We start from the raw sequence: 23,536 nt of genomic DNA on the forward strand, positions 1-23,536 counted from the left end.
GTTCCTGGTCAAGAAACCTAATTCTCTTTGTAGTCGAATGAAGTCCCCAAAGTCACTTTCTCAATTTCTCTGACCTTTTGGCTTTACTTACTACTCTTCTCTGTCAAAATACACATCATTTTCACTAGTTCCTCTCAAGATCTTTGTTAAGTATATTTATTCATGGCATTATAAAAATAAAAGTTCATTGCCTTGTTTACAATCTAAGACAAACATTGGCATTGAAGCATGTGTTGGACACAGATAAAACAAACAATGACATGAATGAGTTATGAGAAAACCTTATTTCTCTATGATGTTAAATTGTATGTATGTTTTTCTAGAAGTGTTAGAGAAAGCTGAAAATGCCTCTGTGGAATATCGTAGGAAAATATTTAAAAGTATTGGGAGAATAATAAAATTTGGAGTAATTATTATAAACTGAGGATTAAAGGTGACAATATGTGTGTATTTGTGTGTGTGGTTTTTGTGACTCTATATATGTTATCTCAATGTTTGCTAAGTGTTCACTCATTTATTTATTCAAAATTATCTGTGTTCATACTATGGGCTACTCGATGTGCTCGCAACCGGTATGAAGTAGTAAAAAGGCAGACAATCACTAGTCTCCTGGGATTCATATTCTAACATCAAATAATTGTTTAAGGTCCTATAAACACAGGTTATATATGCAAAAACAACACCTATGACTCTGGGATTACAAGGCAATTTACATGGTATGTAAAATGATTAATAAAGACAGAAAGATTGATATTTAAGAGAAGTTTAAAAGTCTATTTAGGCTGGAAATGGTCAGGGAAGGCTTCATAGTGAAAATGCAGTCTTTTTTTTTTTTTTCTTCTTCTTTTTTTATTTTATTTTTTTTTTTATTATACTTTCAGTTTTAGGGTACATGTGCACATTGTGCAGGTTAGTTACATATGTATACATGTGCCATGCTGGTGCGCTGCACCCACTAACTCGTCATCTAGCATTAGGTATATCTCCCAATGCTATCCCTCCCCCCTCCCCCCTCCCCACCACAGTCCCCAGAGTGTGATATTCCCCTTCCTGTGTCCATGTGATCTCATTGTTCAATTCCCACCTATGAGTGAGAATATGCGGTGTTTGGTTTTTTGTTCTTGCGATAGCTTACTGAGAATGATGGTTTCCAGTTTCATCCATGTCCCTACAAAGGACATGAACTAATCATTTTTTATGGCTGCATAGTATTCCATGGTGTATATGTGCCACATTTTCTTAATCCAGTCTATCATTGTTGGACATTTGGGTTGGTTCCAAGTCTTACTTAGATAAAAGATTGAGGAAAATAGTTAGATCTTCACTGATTATTTTTAAATTATAGAAAAGATAATCTCTAGAGAGTGGGTACAATTAGCTGATTCTAAGAGCTGGGAGTAAAATATAAATGCAGAAAAGGTTTAAAAAGCAATAGCCAGAGCTAAGAATGTACCCATGAGAAGATAAATGTATTTTTTTGTAATATGGGCCACTAAAATAAACAATGGAGATATGGTCATTTGGGGTTCTTTAAAAATATACCCTTTGTAATAATGTAATTGACTAGTATGACTCCAGAATAATTTAGCTTTTGCAGTTTGAATTCACATCCATCCAAATATGCAGTTAATATACATATTTAAAAATTTTTAAGTCTGTGCAAGGTGACCTCGAATTAGATCAAACATTGCGTCATCAACAAAACTTGAAGAAATAATTTAACTCTTCTCTTACTAGGCATTTGTTTGCTACGGATATAAAGAAAAGCAGGAGAATACGTTTTTAAAGGTATTTTCTCTTATTATTGTATTGGCATATATTTTAAAAAGCAGGAAGCAGATGCTTCCAGTCTTCCTTGAAGGCTTAAATTATTGGATGTACAATCTTAGAATCAGAGAGCTGAAGTACTTTTCACAAACTCACAGGGGCATAAGGGCATAGGGTACTGAATATCAAAAGTCATTCATTCTGTGAACTCTATCTGACTACAAAATACAAGACCACTCTAGTAAATTATGCTTTCTCCCAGTGAAACATTCAACATCTATTTAGTTGCCACTTATACACTCATTCCCTTTCTCATTCCTTTGATCAACTTACTTTTGGACAAAGTTTCCCCACAACCTTTTCTCGGATTTGATGGGTCTTCACACAGTACACGATGGGATTCAACAGGGGTGGCACCAGCAGAAAAATATCAGCCATGAGGACGTGGATCATAGGAGACACATCCCTGGCAAACTGGTGGAGCATGGCAGCACTCAGCATGGGCACATAGAAGATAAGCACAGCACAGATGTGAGAGATGCACGTGTTGAGGGCCTTGAACTGCTGTCTGGGGGTAGCAATTCCCAGTACAGCCCTTAAAATCATAATGTAGGAGAAGGTAATAAACACCAAGTCCAGCATAGTAGAAAGTCCTGCACAGAGTCCGTAGATAACATTGACTGTGTTGTCAGAACACACCAGCTTCATGACATCCTGGTGGAGACAATAGGAGTGGGAGAGCAGGTTTTGATGACAATATCTCAGCCTTTGCAAGAGAAAGGGCAGTGGAAGGATCAAAAGAACATTCTTGGAAGTCAGAAAAACCCCTGTTTTGATGGCTCTGGGACTAGTTAAGATAATGCTGTATCTCAAAAGACTGTGGATTGCCACATACCGGTCAAATGCCATTACAGACAGTACAGAGGCTTCACTGACTGTAAACAGATGGATAAAAAATTCCTAGGCAAAGCATGGAGCTGCATGAATTTCATGGACATCAAATAGGAATAGTCCCAAAGTGGTGGGTAAGGAAGACAGAGACAGCCCTAGGTCAGAGATGGAGAGCATGGAAAGCAAATAGTACATAGGTTCATGGAGGCTTTGCTCTGTCTTGATAAAAAAGAGGATGGTAAAATTACCCATCCAAGAAAGAAGGTACACAGATAAGAAAGGAATGGATATCCAGGTGTGACTTTTCTCCAGTCCAGTGATCCCGATAAGGAGGAATCTAAGGACTTCCATTTTTGTGTCATTAAGAGGAGACATGACACACAGGAAGATGCTTTACTAGGTGCTTACCTCAGTGCAGTTGGAAATTTCTTAAGTGAACTTATGGTAGAAGATATTGCTTTCTGTTACATTATAGATACTAAGAGTAGATACTTCTTAATGTCAAACATCTATGTTTCTACTATCAGTTCAGACTGAAAAAAAAAAAAAAGAAAACAAAAAGAAAGCCAAACATAAAAGCAAATGGGAAGAATATGAGTTGCTTCCTCACCCAGGAGTTTGTTGGAACTTGTTAAATTATCAAACAACTTAGGCTTTGCGCACTTAACAATTCCAGACAATCCTTTGACTACATGAAAATACTCATGTCTTAATCTCATAAAAGCAGTTATCTTATTTCAATTTTATAAAAACTTCTTGAGCAAGGAAAGCAAAATTTTGAAGGGAACAGCACAGTTTACTCTGGATTAGGAGGGAAATTCATGAATTATCCCAAACCTATATTCATACCAGCATGTATGTATAGGATGAACATTTGAAGTAATGGCAGAACTGGAAGTTCATAATTACATGATCTTAAGGTTAAAAAAAAAAACCTTTAGAAAATATGTAGTCTTACCCTCCTTCCTGTATAGAAGGTAGTCTAAATCACGCTGAATGAGTAGTCATCAACAAATACATCCTAACTTCTCCCCAGTATTAGCATATTAACTAATACCTAAAGCCATCTACTTCATGGTGGAATACTCAGATTAGTTTTCTTCCTTGAATTGAGTTGATATATGTTTCTTAAATTTGTTAATCTTATTTTCTCTTCAGGTACGTAATCTAGTCCCATTCACACAAAATAGCTTCCTTATTATTTTCCTGATTCATTATTTGATGTCTGTCTTCTCCCTTAACTATTATATAAGGGGAGAGAATCATGTTTACACTGTTCACTGTTGCATTTTTAACACCTAGCATAGTAAATGGAAATTAGTTTTAGCTCCAAAATTATTTAATGGAATATCATTTACCAAAGTTAAAGATGGTAATAATTTCCCCCATTCTTCAGGCTACACTTCACTTATTTCATCAAATAAAATGTGTCTGATTTTTACCTCTTGGTTTGTCTTATTTTAGAGTCCTCATTCAGTGCTCCTCAGACGGCAAAATGTATTAGCCCTTCTTAACATCTCAGAACACAGTTCCTCGGCTGTTTTCCTAAAAGAGTGGCTATCTTTTCCAAAGTTGTTATCTGCATAGGTTGTATTTTCCATTATTGTAATCATTTAGGAATTATTAACTCTCTATTTAAACATTCATGCAATTTTCCTCATTTTTAATTACCTGTCAATGTTGGATTCAGACTTTTCTAAGAATATGGACAGTATGGGAAAACCTTGGCTCCAAGGAAAGTATAATTTCTTAGTGCTTATAGGGTCTATTGGCTGCTTTGTTGAGAGACTTTTTCCTTCTTCACAGCCTCTCAATGTGCCCAAAGTTCTATCCCAGGACCTTGCTTCCTTGGATATCTATAGCCTATTAAGAATAAATATTTGGAACTTAAGAGAAAGGCCAAGCCACAGATAATGACATAAGATATATCACTTACGAATTTACACATCCTCTGAAACTTCTTAAGCCATGTACCTTGCTTTCTTTACTGTACCAGCTACAGCTAAAATAATCTTATGTCAATAGACTGTGGCCATTTGTGTTCTGGCATTTGTCTCACCATTGTCTTAAAGATTGCATTATTCTTTAGAGGTAGTCACTATTGAGATTTAATTCAAATATATAGGACAAACACCCACAAATGTAATTATTGTATTATATATTATTATATTTAACTTGTAGATAGTAATATGCTATTTTGATTAATGATCTATATAGGTTTTCTCACTTAGGTTATTATTTTATCCATTTTATACATTAAAAAAACACAAAATCTTAGAGAGGTGCAGTGACTTAAGGTAGAATCATGTGATAATACATATATACATCCTTCTCACACATATCATACAGACTGGGCATGCCTGGATGGACATTCCTAATACTTCCCCAGACACATACTTCCCACCAAAGTGTACACTCTGTCTCTCCTTGAAAATTCTGCAATACGCTTAATCTCCACGACATCTAATTTTTCTTGTTAATTTAACATTTAGTCCATCCTTTCAGAATCCAAACAGAAGATGTAATGCAAATTATGTCAGATATTTTGAAAAAGTAGAATTTTGTCTTACCATTTTAAATCAGTGTGATACTTTGCTATAAAATCAGTGATAAGAAAGTGATCAGAAGTAGGAAAGAATCCTTTAAGCTCCTCTTTTATGCTTGTAGGCACTGTTTTATGAAGCTCTAAGAGCCCCTTGGGATGCCTAACAGCAGGGGCTGTTTGAAAGAATAACACAATAGTTGATGGAAAGTCTTCTAAACGTTGACTCAAGGGACACAAATCTAGGGCCAAACTCATAATGCAGGCTTTGGCAGAGAAAACTGCATGTGATCAGAAGTTGGGGGTCATATTCAAACCCAGCCCCTGTTCATTAGCTCTTGACCTTGGTTCATTGTCCCCTAGCTATAATTATCCAGTATATCCAGAGGCAGATCAGCTAGTTGTTTTAGCGTCCCAAGTTCCAAAAGAGATCAGATCATTAATAGTGCATACTAATTTCCCTCCAATTGGAAATTATACTCCCCTGTCTATAGGCTTATTGACCATTTAAATCTCCTCTTTTGAAGTATCTGTTCAAAGCTTTTGTTCTTTTTCTGTTGGATTATATACCTTTTCCACATTTATTTAAATAAAGAATTATTTTTTTATATACATAGGATAAGCCATTTGCTAGCTAAGCATAGCATATTTATTCTCTCACTCTATCACTTGCCTCTTTAGTCCCTTAGTCAATCCTGCTTATCCAATCAATAGAATCAGTCATGATATTTTATGTAGATTTACACTACCTTTACTTTGTAGGCAGAAGATTCTCTTTGTAACAAGAATGAACAAACCATGGGCCAGCAACCACATATAGCCAGCCTGTCTTTTCAGTGTAAATCATATCCAATTTACCTACTAGAATGCACTTATAATCTAATTAGATATGTGGAAATTAGAAAGAGACAAATTCATTATGGATTTTCACTTTTCACCTGAAATCTTTGTAAGTCTTCCTACCTCTGTAAATACACAAACACATACGAGTTCTTACACAGTTGGTGATAATGAATTGCTTTAGTACCGTGTTTCTTAAACTTTAATGTGCAAATAAATTATCTGAAGAGTTTGTTAAAATGAATATTTTGATTCAGTAGATTTTGAATGGGATGTAAATCACTATATTTTCAATAAGTTCCAAGGTGATTCTTATGCTGGTCATCCAAGACCATCATGCTTGAGGCACGCTGCTTGACTATCGTGCTACATTTTCTATTAGATGGAAGCAAATCTGTCAATAATGTTTAATCTGTTTGGGAGGTTATTCATTTTTATGAAAAGGAAAAAAATAGAAATAAACAAGCAAACTGTTTGCTGCAGGTTCTTTTTTTTAAAGTAAAACCTGCTAGGCGCTGTGGCTCACGCTTGTAATCCCAGCACTTTGGGAGGCCGAGGCAGGTGGATCACGAGGTCAGGAGATCGAGACCATCCTGGCTAACATGGTGAAACCCCATCTCTACTAAAAATACAAAAAATTAGCCAGGCGTGGTGGCGCATGCCTGTAGTCCCAGCTACTCAGGAGGCTGAGGCAGGAGAATCACTTGAACCCGGGAGGCAGAGGTTGCAGTGAGTCAAGATCGTGCCACTGTGCTCCGCTCCAGCCTGGGCAAAAGAATGAGAGTCCATCTCAAAAAAAAAAAAGGAAGTAAAACCCTACTCAGACTGCTGCCAAGAAGAACATACCTGATAAAAATTGTCTTTCCTAAATTAAGTTGACTAAGGACTGCTTCTGTTGTGTTAAAATGACAAAGTAGTGAGTCTTCCATTAAAAAAAGTTTTAATTTTCTTTTTCAATTATACTACAGTTGTTTGTTTGTTTATTGTTTATTTATTTATATCCTGGATTCTCTTCAGGGGTTCTTGGATGTCTCTTTATCTTCTATTCTTGTTACTTTCTCTCCTATCTTAGTGGGCCAGCTAGACCTGAATCAAAATTACAGGAGAGTGGTAATGTAGGGTATCCTTGTTTGTCTTGAATTTTGAGAGAATGTTTTAATATTTTATCATTGACCCTTAGGCTTACTGCTTTTTATTGAGAAAGGGATTTAAGTTTTACTTTCTAAAATTAGAGTAGTTATCTTCTATTCCTTGGTTTCTAAAAATCTTTTAAAATAATGATTGGCTATTATATTTTATTGAACTATTTTTGCTTTGGTTGCAATAAGATATTTTCATCTTGCTTTTGTGTTTAAGTGTGTTTTTAAGTTCTGATTATTTTAAGAATGTTAATGATCTCACAAATAACAAAAGGAGAAATTTTTCTGGCTTATCTTCGTGAAAAACATTCAGATATGGGCAAACCCATGGGTACACACACATAGACCCACACAAATATATTATACCTTTTTAATGTGACATGTATGGGGACTCAAATTCTCAAGCAAGAATAACACATTCAATTAAATGGATTGGGTTGTTTGTACACAATTCAATATATTAAAGAATATTTTTTCATGGCATTGAAAATTCATTGGCCCTAGTAAAACTAAGATGTTTAGGTTGTACAGACAAGTAGTCGTCTACTTTAAAAATTACAGTATTGTTCTCATGTAACTCCTATATCATACAGGCATATTCTCTCCACCTAATTCACATATTCTCTACTTGGACTAAATGATGCTCCCCTTCGTCCCTTATAATTTTGTAGTGTTCCATCCCTTACAATGTTTTCCCATAAACCTCTCACAAATGACCAATGTCCAATAGAAAAACAAAATGAAACACAACAAAACAATAAGAAGACTTACTAGAATCTTTTTAAAAAGTATTTGAACTTGCCTTTTGGTAAGGTTTACATCCTTTGCATTCGTCTTTGTACACTTTCATGTGTGATTAATAAGTCTTTTAACATCTCTCAAATGAAGTCTTTCAATTTTCTCAGTTTTTCACTGGTTTCCTTTCTGAGGAACTTCTCTGGTATCAGATTGCCCCTAGGTGCTGTGTAGGTGAGCTCAAGGTAATTTGTTTAACCATGGGGCTTAATCATTTGTTATTTGATAGTTACATTTAGACTAAGGTTTTTTTTAATCCTTGGCACCACTGACATTTTGTGTTGGATAATTCTTTTGGGTAAGGGCTGTCCTGTACATTAAAGAATGGTTAGTAGCGTCTCCAGCCTCTAATCAGTGGAAGTCAGTGACACACCCACGGCCCCAGGTTGCAACAACCAAAGATGTCCCCAGACATTGCCAAATGTCTCTTGGAGGTAACATTGCTGCCAGTTGAGAACCACTGTTTAAGGAGCCCCAGAGTTGAGATTTTAATCCTCCAAAAACTACATTCTTCATTTCAGGAATATGTGAAAATCATGCTGACCATAAATCTTCACCTCCCCCATTGAGATTTATGTATCTTTATTTTATTTTTCATTTCATTTTATTAAGACAGTCAAAAACCCCTAAAATACAGATGATCTTTGATACTCTTTTATGTGACATCTATGTACAATATCCTGAAAGAATAAGATGCTATTAAAGCCACCTAATTACTCCTCATCTTTTTAGTGGAAATGAAGTCTTCATATTGGGCTGCCTATCCTCACACTGGGAGAATATGAGCTTCTATTTCTTTCAATTAATAAAATATGTCAACTACTGCTTTGTTGTACTACAACCCCAAACCCATATCTGTATTTGTAAGGTTTTGGAAAAGGTAGATAGATACAGTTATGCACCTCAAACATAGGAACAGTTCTTGCCCTGATCTGATGATAGGATTTTCTACACTAGGATAGGTTTGTGAAAACATACGTAGTCCTGAATTTAAAAACTAAAATGTATTCAAGATAATACTATCCTGGAGCATCAGAGATTAGGTTTGAACCCCAGCTTTTGACTTCCTCTCTGTGTGAATTTCATTAAATCAAACTCTCAGAGCCTCAATCTCTTCAACTAAAATAAATAGGAAAAAACCTTTTATAAAAAGCTGGGTCATTGTTGAAAACAAATTTTTTAAATGCCTAAAAATACCTGGAAGCATATCCTGCATAAATTAGAGGTTTAAAAACAATATTTGTATCTATAAAGATTTTCCATTAATTGTGAAGTACGGTCAGTTGTGGGCTGATTATTTTTTAAGCATTTGACATTCCTGGAAGGTGTTTCTTGATTCACCTGAGGATAGAAGTGTAGGAGACTTGAACTGACGTGGTTGATAAAAATGACTTGATTCAATGGGTAGGTAAAATGAAAAGGCTAAAATGATTTTCGCAATATGCAAGATTTTGAGGTCATATTAGGAAGGAAAGTTGGACAATTTTTCAGCCACAAATCCAAGGCAATAAATTTGTCTTTAACATCATATCTTTTTTTTCCTGTTTTAAAAATCATTAGCATCAATGATATGCCTATATTTGAAATAGACAATTTAAAAAACTTGTATCCTACCTTGAAGAAATATTACTGAACTCCTCAGTGAACATCTTTTTCAACAAATATGGTCTTATTTTTAAATTCATTCATTAGCAATTATTTATTAAAATCTACTCTGCATCAGAAGTGTCCTAGACATTAGGCAGGAAAAAATAAGAAAATAGATAGGTCTCTTCAATCACTTATAGTACACTTTATTCAAGAAGTAGAAAGAAATGAAATAAGGATACAATATATCTGTATTTGCAAATATTAAGTATAATAAACAATAAAGAATAAACCAGCAATGAAAGAGATAAAAGATGAAAGAATAAACCCGCAATGAAAGAGATAAAAGAGAAGATCATAATACAAACTAGGGCTAGGTAATCTATGAGGAAATTAAGCCAAAATTTAAAGAAAAAAAATAGACATGCATTATACAAAATTGGAGTCAAGAGCATTTTAACAAAAGAGATCTGATGTGAAAACTCAAGAAAGCAAAGAGCTCTGTAAATTCAAAAACTGTTCAGTAGGTTGATGTGGCTGGAGATTAATGAGTATCTGGCGATGTTGAGTAAGTAGAAAGGGTCCAGGCCATGTAGGGTCTTAGAATATATTCCTTATTGATTTAACTGTATTTCTAACAAAGGAAGAGTTCAAATTTAAAAGAGACACTTACACATTCAATTTGCCTATAGATTACTCTTGCATTTCATTGTGAATCAATTATAAGGCAGGGAACTTAGCAATATTTTATGAGAGAAATGCAGGTGACTGCAGAATACTGGTGGGGAGAGAGTGAAAGAGGCAGGATTGGACTGAAAAACTATCTATTGGGTACTATGCTCACTACCCGGGTCCCATATAACCATGTAAAAATCCAGCACATGTATCCCAATATGGAATATAAATGATTAAATTAAAAAAATGGTTGTGTGCTAAGATGATTAAAATGGATAAAGAGACAGCTAATTTAGGTCTAGCATTAAAAGAACTTGGTATAAGAGATTGAATGTAGATAATGAGAAATCCAACTTCTGTCAGAACTGTAAAAATTATCATTTTTCTGTCTTGCTTGTAATTTGTTGCTTGTATCAGAGACGCTATCATAAGACGTTTATTTTTATTCTGCTTAACTGAAATGGGGACATAAGGCAATGTACTTCCTGTTTATAGTTCTATTCTCATTTGCAGTATCCAGAGTGAATAAAATAAGTCTATGACAACAACAAAAATATGTGTTGATAATTCTTGGTGTCAAATATTAGGTTTCTCAAATTTACCTTAAATATCTTACCAGACATTTCCAGGTTTTCTGTCACATATGACTGTTACATCTTCCATTGACACACTTTTGCAACAACTCTCACTCTAATCTGTTTAGTTTTTACACAATAAACAATTGGGTTCATCAGTGGAGGTACAAGTAAGAGAACATTTGCCATGAGAACATTAATGAGGGGAGAGACATGCCGGGCAAAGCGGTGGACAACGGCCAGGTTGATGATGGGCAGGTAGAAGATGATCACTGCACAGATGTGTGAAACACAAGTATTGAGAGCCTTAAGCTGCTCCTTTTTGGATGCAATTCCCAGTACAGTCTTGAGGATCAGGGTGTAAGACACAGCAATGAGAATAAAGTCTACCATAAGGCAGAGTGCTCCAAAAAAGCCATAGATAACATCAATTCTGTTGTCAGAGCAGGCCAACTTCATGACATCCTGGTGGAGACAGTAGGAATGGGATAATTGGTTTTTCTTACAATATCTCAAGCTTCTTAAAGTGAAAGGGAAGGGAAGAACCAGGAGCATGCTCTTAAAGGAGAATACTATCCCTATTTGGGCAACTCTGACAGTTGTCAGGATTGAGGTGTATCTCAGAGGGTTGTGGATGGCTAGGAATCTATCAAATGACATGATCAGGAGGACTGAGGACTCCAGTACTGAGAATCCATGAATGAAGAATTCCTGGGCAAAGCAGGCATTGGATGAAATTTCAGGAGCATTGAACAGGAAGATGCTTAACATAGTGGGCAGAGGTGATAAAGACAAACCCAAGTCTGACATAGCCAACATGGAAAGAAAATAGTACATGGGCTCATGCAAGGAGGGCTCTGTCTTGATGATAGAAAGAATGGTGCAATTTCCTAGAATAGCAATAAGATACATGCTGCAGATGGGGATAGAGATCCAGATGTGTGCATATTCTAGCCCTGGCATCCCAACCAAGAAGAAGGTGGTGATTTCAACATATGATGTGTTGATAATGGACATGATTCATTCATAGGGCTCTGCTATTAAAAATACAGATGCTTGTGTTGGTAAAATAGGAATATCTGTAAATTTAGTAGAAAAAAGCAGTGTTAAAATTTGTGGCTTCTTTCAGCTTTCTTTTGAGAGAACAAAGCATTTATGTGGCTATCATAATGAGGAGAGATGGTTGCTGCTTTGGACTAGAATCTGTCGTATAATACATTGGAAAAAATATTTCTGGACATGTTATTTCTATAGAGAATCCAGATTTAAATTTTGTATTTAGTTACGCATCTGATTTCATTTTTTCCTGTAAAATATTAGTAAACGCTGGTCAATTAACTGGAATCTTCTATTTCTTGCTCTCAGATCTATGTTCTGACCTTCAGTTCTATGTGATTAATTGCCAGTAATAATAGTCAAATGAAAGCTAAATAAATGAGAATACCTGGGTACTTACCAGTAAGTGGATATGTTTGTAAGCACTTTTGATAAAAGCTAAATAATTCTGATATACAAACCCAAGGTATTGTTGAACTTGTCCACCACAAAAGACTCCTCTTATATATAAGGGCTTGTCTTATTCTTTTTACCTAACCACTGGCTCTGGGATTACTGAGTTCTCTGGGGATTGCAGCAAGGCTAGATTTTGTCTGACAATAAGAATAAACATTTGCAGATGCAGTAAATCTACAGAGATGGTTGATACCAAGGAAACAAACATCTAGGTCTGTAATAAGGAACAATTTTGTTGGAGAGGTCTTTAATTGCCTGGTATTAGATAGACATGGTAAATTATCTGCAAAACTAGGATACTTCTGATGGATCGTTGGCTTGTGTATTACTCCTCTGCACAAGGCCAAGTCTAAGCAGAGATGCTATGAGTTGATTCTGTATTCAAGGAAGTGTTGCAGGACAAACATCCTAGGACATAATGTGTTATCCTAGATTTTATTCCTGAATCCTGGATCCATCTCCCCAGACCCATTAGACATCACTAATTAAATACCCTTAAAACCAACTTGTCCAGCTTATACAAGTTTTTCTCCCTTACCAAATCTTCCCTGTTTAATGGACCTACTTCGGTAATAAGACTTTATGTTTAAGAATCTACAAGCCAAAAATCTGAGCTTCTTTGTCTTACACACAATAATGACCAATATTTCTTAGAAAATTAAATTGTTTTACTTACTGAGTTCCATTACCAGATGATGATTTGGAATCTTGAAATTTTTTGAATATTGTCAAGTTATATCATTATCTTCATTTTACTGATGATGAAAATTTTTCTCAAGATGAAGTCTTCTGCTTAAGATCACAGAAGTGTTGTATGGTAGAGGTAAGATAGCAACTCAGGTCTGTTATATTACTGATAATTAAGTATATAGCACGCTATCAGGTTTGCCAAGCAATATTTAAGAAGTTATGAACTGAATGTACAGCTGGAATTGTGTATTATTTTTAGCATTCTAAACTGACTACTAGTTGATTCTAGTGGATAAGATGAAACATTTGGTCCTACAGTTGCAAATCTTTGCAACAGTGAAAATCATGCTAGTATAGAGATCCTCAGGAAAAGGCTCTTGAGGAGAAAAAAACTATATACTCACTCCTATTAGTAAATAGTCATTGGAAGGATTTCAATATTTATTTGACTAAAGAGTGGAAATATAAGAATGTATTACCATAACCTTCCCATAAATTCTTTTAAACTATGTGATGATTACTTCTTAGTTGCCAATTGCCTACTGTTTGCATCCCCAATGAAAATAAGCCCCACTTGGTTATGTTGTCAAGAATTCTCTCCTTCCACTGTTGCTTTTTCTCTTAGCTTTCTCCAGGTACTTCTTATTAAAGAGATAGCAGAAAGTTTGTGTATGTTTGTGTGTGTGAAAATTGCTTTGACAAGGACATGTGCTCACTGGCTCAATGTTCATGTGTTCATTGGCTCAATGTTCAACTTTGTGGACCAAATCAGTTTGTTTCATGACAATTTAAAGTAAGCTACAGTAAGACAGGCAGTGCATTACTATCATGGTGGATGGCATATAGTAGCTTATTAAATACTTGTTGAATGAATAAATGATTGTATTTTTTAAACTGGCATCTTTTTTATCTTTATTATTATTTTTCCCATTGTGCTATGCTTGCTATGAAATAAAAATATGGGTTTTAGCAATTGTAAAAACTATTCATAAGGATTTTTACATTGTAATCTAGTATTAATTTTCAACTTAATTTACATAATATGTTTTAAAGGTGTTATTTGTGTACAAAGAATATTAATATAAAGCTATAATTATAATAATAACATGAGGCATGTATATTAATTATTAATATTTCATTCTAGAGATGTGAAGTATTGTTCTCGTAAAAAACAAAATGTTGCAAATCAGTTGAGGTTTCTCTTGGCCCCATATACTGAAATAATAGTGAAGGGGGGCAAATCATACAGTTGAGATACAGCTAAAGCAGTTCCTATGCAGAAAATTATAGGTTAAATTTATTTATTAGGAAATAAGAGTTGAAAAATCAAAAAATATAACTTCTATTTCAAGAAGATAGTGAAGGAATAACAAGCAAATCTCCAAGAAAAATGAAGAAAATAAATTGGTAAAATCAGAAATGAATAAAATAGAAATATGATATAAAATAATGTCATCAAAGCAGAAATTTCATTCCTTAACAAGTTTTTAAAAATCCATAATTTAACAAAACTGAAAGAATAAAGAGATAAAACACTAAACTTATTTTAATAATAAAATCAGAGGACATAACTACAAATCTACAGACATACAGATAGCAAGTAGATATAATAACTACAATAAATAACTTTTTTCAATAAAGTAAATCATTAGATAAAATGGTCAAATACTTTAAAAAAAATTAGACTCCAGAATTTAAACAAGAAGAAAGGGAAAGGTGAAAGTGCTATATCTCTTAGCAAAATTTAGTACATAGCTTAAGAAAAAGCTCTGAAAGAAAACTTCAAGTCAATCGGGATTTGTATATTACCTATTATGTATACTTAAAGAAAAGATATCAATATTATATATACCTTTCCAGAGAATAGAAAACTTTCAACTTGTTTTGGAAGTAATATCAGCCAATTAGATTAAAACAGCCAATTACAATATGAGAAAAGTTAATTAATGGTAAATATATCTTATGACCATAGATCTAAACATTTAATAAATGGTGACAGAGTACAATGACCTATAAAGAGGATAATATATCATGACCAAGTCACTTTATCTCAGGAATATGGGATCAATTTTCAGGAGTCATAAATATACTTCTCCACACTGGTAGAAAAAAAGCAGTAAAACCACGTGATTATCTCAATAGATAAAATTTGATTTTTTTTCACAATATCCCTGAGAAAATCAGAAATAGAAAAGTGTTACTTTGATTTGGTAGAGACAAGTATAAAAATACTGCAGGTAACTTTATTTTAATGATAAAATATTGAACACTGTCCCCACGATGTGTGGAAAAAGTCTAGTGTATTCCCATCAGTGCTTACATTCAAAATTATACTAGATTTTCAAGGCAGTATACCACAGACAGAAAAAAGGCAGAAAACATATAAAATTTGAAAAGATAAAGTAAATATGCCCCTACTTGTAAATGATATGATTGTTTATGCAAAAATTATAAACATTAAGTTAAGGGAATTCAGAAAACCTGGCTGGCATATAAGGACAATTTACAAAACTGAAATCTAGCACATTGAAAAACATCTGATATTACATTCTAAAATGCCATTTGTAATAGGCTCAGAAACATTAAATATGTAAAAATAAATGAGATAGAATGCTTTTAGGATATGTAAACTGAAAACTTAAAACGTTGCCAAAAACTTTAAGAAGACCTAAATAAATAACATAGACATGCCATGTTTACTGATTGGAAAACTCTATATTTTTAAGATGTTAATTCTTCCCAAAATAATGTATTTAATAAGCACAATTCTAGTCAAATTGTAGTAGATTTTATTGTTAAAATTGACAAGTTGGTTTAAAAATTTATATGGAAATGCAAAAGACCTATAATAGGTAAGAGAAGTAAAAAAAATGGATGTATTACACCATTAGATTTCAAGTCTAACTCTAAAGCTACATTTGATAAGCTGTGTAGTATTGACACAAGAAGAGACAAATAGATTAATGGAATATAACATTTCAGACATATACATACATATAGGTTCACTTGATTTATGACAGTGACACAATTCTATAAGGAATAGATGGTATTTACAATAGAGCAATTTAAATGCAAGTAGAAAGAAAGAAATCTTGAGTTTTATCAAAACATTAATTTGAGTTGGACAATAGGCCTAAGTATTCAAGGTAAAACAAAAAATCTTGTAGAAAAACTATGGTAATATTTTCATGATTTAGGATAACCATGGATACAACCAGGAAAAACAAATTTCATAGACAGAATTAATTAATAGAAAGCATTTCCATGGAAAGACCTCTGGGAATAAATAATATCACCATATGGAATAGTACTCAGCCTTAAAAAAAGGATGAAATTCTGTCATTTGCTACAACATGGATGGAACTGGAGAACATTATGTTAAATAAAATAAGCCAGGCACAGAAAGACAAACACTGCATGTTCTCACTTAGATGTGCAATCTAAAACAATGGAACTCATAGAAACAAAGTAGCATGATGAATACTAGATGATGGGGATGGGGGGAGTCTGGAGATGATAGTCAAAAGGTAAAAAGTTAGAAAGAATAAATTCGATTATTTTATAACAATAGCACAGCATGCTGAATATAGCTAATATTTGAGTCCTCTGTATTTCAATATTTCTAAGAGTAAATTTCTAATGTTCTCATCAAAAAAATAAATATTCTTATTATATATCTCTGACAAATGATATGTAAAGAACTGCAAATGAATAAGTAAAATTCAGTAAAAAATAGGCAATGCACTTGACTTGCACTGTTCAATTTGCATTTGGAAAAATGCAAATTAATATCACAATGAGGTATTACATCATACCCATTAGAATGGCTAACATCAAAAAGAATAACAATCCCAAATTTTGATGAATATGTGGAGAACTAGAATGCTTACACTTTCCTATTAGATGTGTAAATCAGTGCAAGTTCTTTGGTGACAAAGTTTAGCATTATCTTCTATAGGTACATAAATACCTACCCTATGACTTAAAATATCATTTCTAAAAAAGTTAGTTCCTGTTTCAAGCAAACACATTCTAAGAATGTCTATAGGAACTTTATCATATTAGCCAACATTTGAAAAAGACTCTAATATTCATCAACATGTGAATGGGTAAAATTGAATTAGGTATTCTGATTTAATTGACTATGATGTTAACCTGAATATCACAACTTTTGAGAACTCCCTGGGTGATTCTAATGCCTTACCATAAAGATTGAAATGTAAAATTTTCATGGCTCCAGAATAAGTGCCATTAGTTCAAATGACATATTTCTGGGTACCTGTCTGTCTTTGATGGCTTGATTTCTCCATGAGTCACAATTACTGCTAGGTACAAAGGTACTTAATCACTGATGCAGAATAATGTATGCTTTTTAAAGTGCTACCAGTGAAATCTCTCCAGGCTGCTATATAAACTGATTTCTTAGATTATCATTTAGTGATCATTTTTTGTAAATAATATTTTTGTTATTATTGTTTCTCACTGAAGTCATTCTGCCATTATTGGCTGTTCTAGTAGATAAATACAGGGTTGTTAGGTTTCTTAAAAAATAATTTTTGTGTTGTTTGTTCCTGTCTGATACCATTTCTCCAAACTTTCTGGAAAGAGAATGGCCATTTTAATATATCACAGTCACAGTGATAGGGGTTGTGGCACAGAGATTGGCATATGAACCAATTGCACCAGTCACATCAAGTTTTTATCCTTGGTATACTGATTACTTCTGCTTAGAATATTAAGGAAGCTATTAAACATTTTTCTTTTAAGTGGATCTGAGAGTGACAGTTCTCTCTCCTCTCTTCATTGAGAGAGAAAAAGTGCTCTACTACCTATTTGTCTGCCCACGATTTAGCAAACTACATGGGTTAGTTTTGTTCAAAACATGTATAGAAACAAAACAGAGAGCTGAAGCATGTAAGTTAGCAGTGATAACAACTTCTTTCCAGCACTTAAGTGTCCTGTAGCTCACAAGGTTCCTACAACTTTTAATTCAAGTCTGTCAGCTGTTATGATATTTTACCTCAGAATGTTTACGTTTCTTTAAGATAATATTGGGTTTGCTGTTGTTTGCCATGTTCTTCATTTCAGGAACATGTGCAAATCATTATGTTCACCATAAATCATCATAGGCATTCATGTATCTGTATTTTATTTTTCATTTTATTTTATTAAGACTGCCCAAAACCCCAAAAATACAGATTATCTTTGAGACTCTTGTATGAGACATCTATGTACAATATCCTGAAAGAATAAGATGCTTATTAAAGCCAACTAATTGCTCCTCATCTTGTTAGTGGAAATGAAGTCTTTATATTGAGCTGCCTATCCTCACCCTGAGAGAATAGGAGCTTCTGTTTCTTTCAATTAATAAAGCATGTCAACTACTGCTTTGTTGTACTACAACCCCAAACCCATATCTGTATTTGTAAGACTTTGGAAAAGGCAGATGGATATAGTTACGCACCTTGAACACAGAAGCAGTTCTTGCCCTGATCTGATAATAGGATTTCCTATACTAGGACAGGTTTGTGAAAACATATGTAGTTCTGAATTTAAAAACTAAAATGTACTCAAGATAATACTATCCTGGAGTATCAGAGATTAGGTTTGAATCCCAGCTTTTGATTTCCTCTCTGTGTGAGTTTCATAAAATCAAACTCTCAGAGCCTCAATCTCTTCAACTAAAATAAATAAGAAAAAACCCTTTATAAAAAGCTGGGTCATTGTGAAAAACAGCTTTTTTAAAATGCCTAAAAATACCTGGAAGCACATCGTGCATATATTAGAGGTTTGAAAGCAATACTTGTATCTATTAAAATTTTCCATTAATTGGGAGGTACTGTCAGCTGTGGACTGATTATTTTTTTAAGCATTTGACATTCCTGGAAGGTGTTTCTTGATTTACCTGAGGATGAAGTGTAGGAGACTTGAACTGGCATGGTTGATGGAAATGACTTGATTCAACGAGTGGGTAAAATGAAAAGGCTAAAGTGGTTTTCACAATATGCAAGATTTTGAGGTCATAGTGGGAAGGAAAGTTGGACTATTTTTCAGCCACAAATCTAAAGCAATAAATTTCTCTTTGTACCATATCTTTTTTCCTGTTTTAAAAATCTTTAGCATCAATGATACGCCTGTATTTGAAATAGACAATTTAAGAAAATTGTATCCTACCATGAATAACTATTACTGAACTCTTCAGAGAACAAGTTTTTCTACAAACATGGTCTTATTTTTAAAATCATTCATTAGCATTTATTTATTGAAATCTACTCTTCATCAGAAATGTTCTAGACATTAGGTAGGAAAAAATAAAGAAAATAGGTTTCTTCAATCGCTCATAATACACTTTATTCAAGAAGTAGAAAGAAATGAAATAAGCACAAAAGTTATCTATAATTGCAAATATTAAGTATAATAAAGAATAAACCAGTAATAAAAGAGATAAAAGAGAGGGTCATAATACAAGCTTGGGCTAGGTAATTTATGATGAAATTAAGCCAAAATTTAAAGAAAAAAGAAAAGGAATGCCTTACACAAAATTGGTGTCAAGCATTTTAACAAAAGAGTTCTGATGTGAAAACTCACAGGAAGAAAAGACCTCTGTAAATTCAAAAACTATTCAGTAGGTCAATGTGGCTGGAGATTAATGAATATCTGATGATGTTGAACAAGTAGAAAGGGTCCAGCCCATGTAGGGTCTCAGAATATGTTCTTCCTTCGGCTTGGCGTGTTGGCTCACGCCTGTAATACCAGCACTTTGGGAGGCCAAGGCAGGTGGATCACTTGAGGTCAGGAGTTTGAGACCAACCTGGCCAACATGGTGAAACCCTGTCTCTACAAAAAATACAAAAATCAGCCAGGCGTGGTGACATGCGCCTGTAATCCTAGATACTCGGGAGGCTGAGAGGCAAGAGAATCGCTTGAACCTGGGAGGCGGAGGTTGCAGTGAGCAGAGATTGTGCTACTGCACCCCAGCTTGGGCTACAGAGCAAGATTTCGTCTCAAAAAAAATTTCTTTATTGATTTAATTGTATTTCTAAAGAAGTGAGAGTTCAAATTTAAAAGAGGCACTCATATATTCAGTTTGCCTTTTTAATTACTCTTGCCTTGCATAGCGAATCTATTATAAGGCAGGGAACTTAGCAATATTTTACTGAAGAAATGCTTGGTGACTGAAGACTTCTAGGGTGGAGAAATGATGGGGCGGGGATTGGACTGAAAAACTATCTGTTGGGTACTATGCTCACTACCTGGGTCCAATACCCATGTAAAAATCCAACCCATATCAAATATAAAAGCTGGAATTTTAAAAAGATGGTGACATACTAACATGATTACAATGGATAGAGAGACAGATATAATATAAAATTTGGGTCTAGCAGTAAAAGAACCTGGTATAGAGAGACTGAATGGAGATAACGAGGAATCCAACTTCTGTCAGACTGTAAAAATTATCATTTTTCTGTCTTGGTTGTAATTTGTTGTTTGTATCGGAGGTGCTATCATAAGACACTTATTTTTATTCTGCTTAACTGAAATGGGGACATAAGACAATGTACTTCCTGTTTACAGTTTTATTCCCATTCTCAGTATCTAGAGTGAATAAAATAAGTCTGTGATAACGACAAAAATATGTGTTGATAATTCTTGGTGTCAAATATTAGGTTTCTCAAATTTACCTTAAATATCTTACCAGACATTTCCAGGTTTTCTGTCACATATGACTGTTACATCTTCCGTTGACACAGTTTTGCTACAACTCTCACTCTAATCTGTTTAGTTTTTACACAATAAACAATTGGGTTCATCAGTGGAGGTACAAGTAAGAGAACATTTGCCATGAGAACATTAATGAGGGGAGAGACATGCCGGGCAAAGCGGTGGACAACGGCCAGGTTGATGATGGGCAGGTAGAAGATGATCACTGCACAGATGTGTGAAACACAAGTATTGAGAGCCTTAAGCTGCTCCTTTTTGGATGCAATTCCCAGTACAGTCTTGAGGATCAGGGTGTAAGACACAGCAATGAGAATAAAGTCTACCATAAGGCAGAGTGCTCCAAAAAAGCCATAGATAACATCAATTCTGTTGTCAGAGCAGGCCAACTTCATGACATCCTGGTGGAGACAGTAGGAATGGGATAATTGGTTTTTCTTACAATATCTCAAGCTTCTTAAAGTGAAAGGGAAGGGAAGAACCAGGAGCATGCTCTTAAAGGAGAATACTATCCCTATTTGGGCAACTCTGACAGTTGTCAGGATTGAGGTGTATCTCAGAGGGTTGTGGATGGCTAGGAATCTATCAAATGACATGATCAGGAGGACTGAGGACTCCAGTACTGAGAATCCATGAATGAAGAATTCCTGGGCAAAGCAGGCATTGGATGAAATTTCAGGAGCATTGAACAGGAAGATGCTTAACATAGTGGGCAGAGATGATAAAGACAAACCCAAGTCTGACATAGCCAACATGGAAAGAAAATAGTACATGGGCTCATGCAAGGAGGGCTCTGTCTTGGTGATAGAAAGAATGGTGCAATTTCCTAGAATAGCAATAAGATACATGCTGCAGATGGGGATAGAGATCCAGATGTGTGCATATTCTAGCCCTGGCATCCCAACCAAGAAGAAGGTGGTGATTTCAACATATGATGTGTTGATAATGGACATGATTCATTCATAGGGCTCTGCTATGAAAAATTCAGATACACCTGACCTCAGGTGATCCGCTTGCTTGTGTTGGTAAAATAGGAATATCTGAAAATTAATAGAAAGAAAGCAGTGTTAAAATTCGTGGCTTCTTTCAGCTTTCTTTTGAGAGAACAAAGCATTTATGTGGCTATCATAATGAAGAGAGATGGGTAATACTTTAGAGTAGAATCTGTCTATTAATGCATTGGGAAAATTATTTCTGGACATGTTATTTCTATAGAGAATCCAGGTTTAAAATTTGCAGTTAGTTACACGTCTGATTTTATTTTTCCTGTAAAATATGAGTAAATCCTAGTGAATTAACTGGAATGCTATACTAATTCTTTCTTTCAGATGTATGTTGTGATCTTCAGTTCTATGTGATCAGTTGCCAAAAAAGAAGTCAAGTGAAAGCCAAATAAATGAGAATATCTGGGCACTTACCAGAGAGTGGATATTTTGGCGGGCATTTTTGATAAAAGCTAAAGAATCCTGATATACAAACCCAAGGCATTGCTGAATTTATCTGCCACAAAAGACTGCTCTTATTCACTTTTACCTAACCAGTGGCTCTCGGGTCACAGAGTTCTCTGGGGATTGCAGTCAGGGTGGATCTTTTCTGAAAATTAGAATAAACATTTGCAGATACAGTAAATCTACAGAGATAGTTGTTACCAAGGAAACTAAAACAACATCTAGTAACACCTGTAATAAGGGACGATTTGTTTGGAGAGAGGTCCTTAATTGGCAGGTATTAGAGAGACATGGTAAATGCTCTGCAAAAGCTTGGATATTTCTGAACGGATAGTTGGTTTGTGTATTTCTCCTCTTCACAAGGCCAAGTCTAAGCAGAGATGCTATGAGTTGATTCTGCATTCAAGGAAGTGTTGCAGGACAAACATCCTGGGACACAATGTGTTATCCTAGATTTTATTCCTGAATCCTGGATCCATCTCCCCGGACCCATTAGACATCGCTAACTAAATATCACTTAAAACCAACTTGTCCAACTTAGACAAGTTTTTCTCCCTTACCAAATCTTCCTAGTTTAAGGGACCTACTTCAGTAATAAGCCTTTAAGAATTTGCAAGCCAAATATCTGAGATTCTTTGTCTTACATTTTGTACACAATAATGACCAATATTTCTTAGAAAATTAAATTGTTTTACTTACTGAGTTCCATTACCAGATGATGATTTGGGATCTTGAAATTTTTTAAATAATATAATCAAGTTATATCATTATCTTCATTTTACTGATGAAGAAAATTTTTCTCAAGATCAAGTCATCTGTTTAAGATCACAGAAGTGTTGTAGGGTAGAGGTAAGATAGCAACTCAGGTCTGTTATATTACTGATAATTAGGTGTATACCACACTGTCAGGATGGTCAAGCAATATTTAAAGAGTTATGAACTGAATGTAGCTCGTGAGAAGTAAAAGGCAATTTTTAAATTAAGATACATGCATTTAAATATAAACAATGCCTGCCTGCTGTTTCATACTGGCATAAAAGCAATTTTTTTGAAGAAAATGTGTTTACACCATTGTAAAAACATAAACATTCCAAAGAGTTAAAGAATATATTTGCAAATAAAAGTAAAGTTAATCTATGTCTTCTGCTTTCACACCAATTTGTAGAAAATTGGCATTATTCTACAAAGGGCATCCAGGTCAATTGCTCATCATAATGCCTTATTCTTTTTTCCTCTTTCTTTGTCCTCTTGTAATTGGGCAGCATAGCTTCCAACTCGTTGTAAAACTTTTTTTTATTCCTTTCCTCCTTTCCCCCGATGAGAAAAACTGCAGATGTTTTTCTCTTATCTTGAAAT

At 34.4% G+C, this 23,536-nt stretch overlaps 3 protein-coding genes and 1 pseudogene across 4 annotated transcripts in view; 1 reads left to right on the forward strand and 3 right to left on the reverse strand.

The window, feature by feature from the left end:
* MMP26 (matrix metallopeptidase 26) overlaps positions 1 to 23,536 on the forward strand; it is a 286,289-nt gene that overhangs the window by 227,872 nt on the left and 34,881 nt on the right. The window lies entirely within an intron of this gene.
* On the reverse strand, positions 2,092 to 3,033 carry LOC104008441 (olfactory receptor 51A4-like; annotated as a pseudogene).
* On the reverse strand, positions 7,565 to 12,328 carry LOC129136400 (olfactory receptor 51A4-like). Its single transcript, XM_054661957.2, has 2 exons — positions 12,268 to 12,328; positions 7,565 to 11,890 (listed from the first exon to the last, which is right to left on the reverse strand). Exon 2 carries the CDS (start codon positions 11,826 to 11,828, stop codon positions 10,887 to 10,889), a length of 942 nt encoding a protein of 313 aa, XP_054517932.2. The 5' UTR covers positions 11,829 to 11,890; positions 12,268 to 12,328; the 3' UTR covers positions 7,565 to 10,886.
* Positions 20,744 to 21,685, reverse strand: LOC100615983 (olfactory receptor 51A4). Its single transcript, XM_003312880.4, has one exon. It carries the CDS (start codon positions 21,683 to 21,685, stop codon positions 20,744 to 20,746), a length of 942 nt encoding a protein of 313 aa, XP_003312928.3.

The sequence above is a fragment of the Pan troglodytes genome, chromosome 9 (assembly GCF_028858775.2).
Source record: "Pan troglodytes isolate AG18354 chromosome 9, NHGRI_mPanTro3-v2.0_pri, whole genome shotgun sequence".
NCBI classification, from domain to species: domain Eukaryota; kingdom Metazoa; phylum Chordata; class Mammalia; order Primates; family Hominidae; genus Pan; species Pan troglodytes.